This window comes from Microplitis mediator, chromosome 6, assembly GCF_029852145.1.
Source record: "Microplitis mediator isolate UGA2020A chromosome 6, iyMicMedi2.1, whole genome shotgun sequence".
NCBI classification, from domain to species: Eukaryota; Metazoa; Arthropoda; class Insecta; order Hymenoptera; family Braconidae; genus Microplitis; species Microplitis mediator.
In genome coordinates, this window is record NC_079974.1 from 2166373 (window position 1) to 2173542 (window position 7170).

At 34.6% G+C, this 7170-nt stretch overlaps 2 protein-coding genes across 2 annotated transcripts; one reads left to right on the top strand and one right to left on the bottom strand.

Annotated features, from left to right (window-relative positions):
• Positions 1–2297: 2297 nt before the first annotated feature.
• Positions 2298–2699, top strand: LOC130669980 (ankyrin repeat and SOCS box protein 8-like). The gene has a single exon (XM_057473148.1). It carries the CDS (start codon positions 2298–2300, stop codon positions 2697–2699), a length of 402 nt encoding a protein of 133 aa, XP_057329131.1.
• A 243-nt stretch (positions 2700–2942) lies between these two features.
• Positions 2943–5788, bottom strand: LOC130669981 (uncharacterized). The gene is made up of 3 exons (XM_057473149.1): positions 4609–5788; positions 4426–4524; positions 2943–2980 (listed from the first exon to the last, which is right to left on the bottom strand). Exons 1-3 carry the CDS (start codon positions 5786–5788, stop codon positions 2943–2945), a joined length of 1317 nt encoding a protein of 438 aa, XP_057329132.1.
• Positions 5789–7170: the final 1382 nt, after the last annotated feature.

Below are 7170 nucleotides of genomic sequence, written 5' to 3' on the forward strand. Positions count from 1 at the left end.
TTTTGAGTCAAGACACTTAAGTCCTTTACTCGGGCGACGGAGACCTCGTCGTTACGGTAATGAGTATGAAATAGTAGCCAATATCAGGAATTATTTTAGAAAAATAATAATAAAAGAACTAGAACTTACAATTGGTTATGTTATTTTTATTCAGCTTCAGTTATACAATTAAATTACTGTTGTTGGTTGGAAGGCCGTTTATTATTATAAATCGTTTGATAAACCAGGTAGAGATTTCACGTTCAATTTCTATTCGATTTGTACCCCTGGGTTGGCTTCGTAATTTAATAGTGTTGGAGAACTGAGAAACTCGCAGAATAATTTCTTAACCCGACGCACAGTATATAAAAAAAAAAGGGTATCGTGACGAAGTTTAAGCTCAACGAAAATTAATAAGACTGGACCTAATAAGACTGGGCTGTTAATGAGACTGGACAACTGAACCGAAAATCGCGAGTTTATATAGACTAACTAATGAGGGGAAATGGCATGAGTCATGGACTGTGTCCTCGCTCTTGTACAAGAATAAGATGCGAACCGTGTTATCTTCTAATTCTTATGAGCTCCTGATGGCTTCTCCTCCTGCGGTTTTTATTCTGCACGTGCGGTAGCCAAGGTTAAAGATCGAGAAGGGGAAAAAAGAAAAACATATAATTAATATTTAAATTATATCTTCTAATTTTTCAGTTTTTGGTTTATTCCCTTCATAATAAATATTTTTAATATGGATGTAAGTTATTTAGGGCTCATTATTTCTTTTAAAGGTACATGAAGGTTGAATTCCGCGAAATAATATCGCTCTTAACTACGGATCACGAGTGGAAACAAATAAGAAAAGAATTTAATAGAAAAATCATTAATATCTGAATTATACCTTTTAATTATTAGGTAGCTCATTTATATAAAATGTTTCTGTTACGGGGGCAAGTTATCTGAAAAGTTCAGTCTTCCCTTGGAAGATTAATAATTATGCAATTATAGTGTAAGAATGTTCTGGAAACGATCACCTTGGTTGGTCAAATAAAATTTGCCCTTGACGACATACGTCATCTCAGCTTAACCTCCAAGTGGGAGATTGGAGGGGGCGCCATCTGAGGGGTACCGCTCAGCACCAGGATGGTAGCGGGATTGCTCGGGCCTCTACAAGAGTGCAAATAGTGGGGATTCCGAGGGGTAATGTCGCGCGTATTGGATTAGAAAAAGAGTTCTAAGTGTTGGGGGGACCATCGGTCGTGGTCGGGAGCCAATAGAATAAAAGAGTCATTTGGTAATTAAAAACGGAGCACTTGGTGGGTCAAGCAACAGTCTTGTCCGCGGCACGCGTCATCCGGCTTGACCTTCAAGTTATTAGATGGAAGAGTGACATCTTGAGGGGTATCGCCTGGTACCAGGAGTATTAGAGGAGCCACTCGGTAATTAAATTGAGAGCTCTTGGTGACGGCGAGCATGATGTCAAGTCCAAGATTTTTATAGCTCATAAATCACGCAGCTGTGGGTCCCGAATGGGAATAGAGAAATAAGGAAACTAGAGGACTAACTCTGATGTGTTTTAGTTTTACCCGTGAAATTGGGGTTCCCCTCTTGCCCCTTTCCCTTCGGCGTCTTGAAGAACGAGAGCAAGTGTACCTAGTGTATACATGGATTTAAATATGATATTACCTTTATGAACTATTATATTTTTATGGACTTATGCTGTTATATTTCAGATGACCATGAAAATGTATATATCTCCCCTATGTGTATATATATGGACGCTCCGGCCTTTTTTCTTACGGTGGGAGTACATATGTACATATATACAACATGTGCATACATACATGTACACATATATATGTATATATATATATATATACATATATACATGCACACACATACACTTACACAACATATACAGAGATATATGTGTGTTACTTATAACCTCTTGCTAAGAGTTTAGTGTATTAGTAGTATTTAAGTATTAGGACTGCAGCTAGCTGCTATCACGGTATAAGATACATTATAAATTAGCTGACCATGACAAATATATATGAAATTTTCTATATACATGTATACAGATTTTCTTTATTTAGTTTTATATTTTAGTATACGAATTTCTGTATATATATACCTTCATTCTAAAGGTTTTAGTATATTTATTAATTATTTATTATGTTCTATTATATTTTATAAATAGTTTTTTTTTATCTTAATATTTTTTTTGTGTTCTCTACCCTGGTCGTAACAGGACATTGATTCTTTATGAATTGTGTTTTGCCAAATCACCATTACAAGTTGCTATTGATCAAAGTGAAGAAGAAATGGTGGAGCTACTTTTAAAAAGTAATGCAGATCCGAATCTTGTTACTACTTTTTTAACACCACTAAACTGTGCTATTAGTGAAAAAAACTTACTAATTACAAAGCTTCTGCTGGCATACGGTGCAGACGTTAATAGTGTAAGTGGTTTTGGTTTTTCATTAGGAAGTTCTCTACATTTTGCTGTCAAATGCCTGAACACGGAAGCAGTAGAATTGATCCTTAATGATAGTATGGTTGATCCAAATATAGTGACAGTGTGTGAAAATTCAGCGCTTCATTACGCAATTGAGTTCGCGATCGACGATAAGATCATAAGACAACTTCTAAATGCTGGTGTTGATATCAATTTAATAAACAGTGATGGTGAAAAAGCTTTTACTTCAAATCTAATTCACCAATAGTTAATGACGCAATTATCGAACATATTGCAAAACTCAGTGCGGCGAATATTAATATCAATAAACAAAATTTAGCAATCGTAAATAAAGAAAAATTCGATGAATTACGCAATCAGTGTTTAAGTGAAATAGAAAAAATGAAGATATCATATGTTTGTACGAGCAATGTTACATTTTATAATGTTCTGTGTAATAAATGTGAGCACAAATTGGCTGTTATTTATTATTATTATTATTATTTTTTATTTAATTGGCCATGAAGTCGAAGCTTCTTGCGGCCATCCCTTAGTACAATATAATATAACAATAATATAGTATACATAAGAGTAAAAATAATTACATTATTAAATAATTTAATATAACAATATCATACTCAATCATCACATAAATATAAATTCTAACAGTAATCATAACATTTACCATTAATTTAAACTTAGGAAATATTCATAACAAGAGGTACGAAATTCCGCAAAGGTAGGCTTTGTAGTACAATAATCAGGCAATTGATTCCAAATTCTTATTGCAGATATTATAAATGACTTATCATACTTAGCACTATGACATCCCGGTAAGATAAGGTAATCCTGACGGACATCACCTCTACGCAGACGGGGCTCTAAAATATACAAGTCTTTCCTTATTAGGGGCTTTTGATTTAAATATAACGCTTTGTAAACAATACAAGATAAGAAAAACTCCCGCCTATACCTTAGTGTAAGCCATCGAAGCTCATTATAATAATAAGTGACATGTTCATATCTAGAGATTTTAAAAATGTACCGGACACATGCATTAAGTTTTCTTTGTAGTCTCATTTGCTGTTGACTAGTAATGTCAGTATAGACTGCTGCACAGTAGTCAAAAATAGGCAAGATCAGAGTGGTTATTAAACGCCGCCTAATAGGCAATCTGAAGACATCACCATTCATTTTCAATTGTGCAAGCACTCTCATACTGCTTTTACAAACCTCTGTTACTTGCAAAGACCAGTTTAGTGTATCCTGCAAGATAACACCTAAATATTTTACTGACCTACAGTAGCTGACGACTACTTCATTTACAATGATGCTAGGGACAGCTAGTTGTTGTAGATCAGTTAATTTTTGTGGAGTGCCAAAAATGATTGATTTTGTCTTACTCTTGTTTAATTTTAAGCCGTTTTTTTCGCACCATTCAGAGATTATATAAATTTCATCATTAAGTGTACTAGCACACTGAAAGATATCTTGTGACTTACAACTCAAATAAATAACTAGATCATCAGCATAAAATAAATGTAAACATCTTTTAAGTAGAGTACCGAGATCTGTAACATAGATAGAATAGAGCAGTGGACCCAGGACACTTCCCTGCGGTACACCACTCAAAATATCCTTCCATGTCGACATACTACTATTAGTCACATTAATTCGGACTGCTTGTAGCCTACCTTTTAAATACGATATGATCCAATCTATAACTGTATTCTCGAATCCCATAGCTTTTAACTTATAAATCAAAATATCAAAGACAACCGAGTCAAATGCTTTGCTAAAATCAAAGAAAACCGCAATAGTTATCATTGAGTTATTCATGCCTAATCGAATATCATCACACAATTTTAGGATGGCATCTTGTGTATTTAACCCTTCTCTGAAAGCAGTCTGATAATGATCAACTATCCCGTTAGTAATTAAGTAATCAATAATTTGATCATGAACGCATCTTTCCAAAGATTTCGATAACGTACATGTCAACGAAATTGGTCTATAATCTGAATAATTAGTTGGACTGTGAACCTTAGGTAATGGTACAACATAAGAGCGCTTCCAGGCCGATGGAAAACATCCTGAAGAGATAGAAAAGTTGAATAAATCAGTAATATATTGCAAAAAGTACGGTAACAGTATTTTATACATCTTGATATCAAAACCATCAGGACCCATCGAGCTAGAAGCTATCCTCATGATTGCTTCTTTGACAATATTACAGTTAATAGACTTAAATGTGAAAGAACTATGATATTTTGGCACTACTCTATCTAAATACTCATAATCAATTAAATCTAAAGGATCTCCAGCCGCATTAACAAAATAATTATTTAGTTCTTCTAGATCTATATTTGGATTGACAGTTGAATCAGAACCCTTAACTAAACCTAGTTTACGCAAATCATTCCAAAAGGATTTCGCATTCGTTCGGTCCCGAAAACGCTGATCAAAGTAATTTTGCTTGGCCTTCATAATTCTAGTCTTAATCACTTTACGCAAATTGACATACTCTTTAAACGCAAATCCCGATCTTATGAAGATTCTATAAAGCCTCGATCTTCGACGCTGTAGTGTCTTGATATCACTATTAATCCATGGTGCAGGTTTCTCTCGAACATTGATTTCTCTTAGCGGTGCAACTTCTTCAACAACATCTCTAATATGTTCATGTAAATAAATATTCATAGTATCAACAGACTCACTATCAATAAGATATGAGAGATCTAAACTTGAGCATAATTGCTGTAGATAGTCATCATCAATCCTAGACCAATTGCGACACCAAAATTTGTTCCGATTAGAAATCGGCACTTTGTAATCATACTGAAGTGAAATCAGGTCATGATCAGCAAGAAATGGCTCAGAAGATTGTCTTGATGATAAAACGAAGTCCAAATTACTAACTAAACAATGATCTATCCATGAATGACTGTTAGCATTATGATGAGTATCCTTAAAGTTAAGTAAGTCCATTCCTAGACATCCACAGAATTCCATAAATCCATCTGATTTTGGGCTGACAACATTCATATTGATATTGAAATCACCAAGTAGAATGACATGATTGTAATGAGGCATAACATCATCCAGATCAGACTCAAGTATACTCAGTGAGTCAGATAACGGCGGGTTGTAAACAACACCAACCAGAATTTTCTGCCTTGAAGATAGCCATACCTCCATGAGAAGATATTCCGGATGATTTTGAATATATGTAGAGCAAAGAACAACTTTTGTTGAAAGTGAACTCCGAATGTACAAGGCTACTCCTCCTCCACTTCTGTTAGCACGATCATTTCTGAATAAAGTAAATGATGGAAGTCTAAACTGAGCATCAGACATATTAAAATTTAACCAGGTTTCACTAACAGCTATAATATCAAAAATATGTGTTCTAAAAAATTCTTTAAATAAATTAAAGTTGCTGTTGAGTGAGCGAATATTGACATGGCAGACATTGAGTGGCTGACAATCTTGTGAAGTAACAGTTAGGTTATTAAAAATATTAGACGTTGATGATGATTGAGCAGATCCTAGTTATTGTAAGTTCGCCTTTAAAACTTCAAATCCAGACGATGGCAAAAGCCTCAACGGAGGCTTTTCCGAGGAAAATCTAACAGAGACCACTCCTCCAGATATCCAGACATTTTTTGCTAACAGCTTAGGGTACAATTTCATAATCTGCTGCCTAAATTTATATAGTACTGACGGGTGCCGACGATGGAGACGAACAGGATCAGATGACACACCACTTTCAACAATTAGCTTGTTTCCTGGAATTTCCATGCTTTTAGTTTGCATAATGATGGAATCCGCTGTTTCCTTTCCATCAAACTTAACTAAAACATCTCTATGTTTTCGATTGGGTGAACGTGTCCCAGCAGGCACAGGCTTACCAATTCTTCGTGCAAACTTCAGCTTAGAAAATTCCAGCGGAGGATCCAACATAGTTAAGAGATTGCCAACAGCTTTTTTTAAGTCTTCACCTTCCTTTTCTTGTAACCCTGAAATCGATAGTTCATCAGAAAGAGCATATGTTTCCATTTGAAGAGCTCTCTGTTCAAAGTTACAGCTAACTAGCAGATCAGCTGCCTTAGATATTTTGTCAGTAACATCTTTAGAGCTCTCGACACCTTTACCCTTTTCTAAATCACCAACTCGTTTCTGTATATCATCTAGTTTTATAGCTAGTTCATCCTGTCTGACTTTCAAGGTATCAAACTTATTATGTAGTTGATTTGTTGACTGTTGCAATGCATCCAATTTATCTAGCTCATCAAGTTTATCAAGCTTAGCTAATCGTGAATCTAGAGTTGCCATTAAATTCAGCAGACTTGTTTCAGAACAGACAGGACACTTCCTCTTAACATATTCGACTGCTTCAGTCGCTGTTCCAAGACTATATTTCAACTTGACACAAGCCGGATGAAATTTGTGTTTAAGTTGACAATTAGCTTTAATGCAGTGAGCAGCATCGGTAATATCAGAAAAACACAGAACACACGGCATTATCACAGGTTATTCACTAATAAATCACCAAGTCTAACCTCCAAAACAACAAAATACGACAATCACCAAAAATAAGTTGAATAACAAGTAAAGGTGAAAATCTTATATATACACTAGTTCACAAAAAATTTATGAATCCAAAAAATATAATATTCAAAATTTAATAATTAAATAATTGTAAAAAATATGTGAATTAAATGAGTACAGAAATAAAC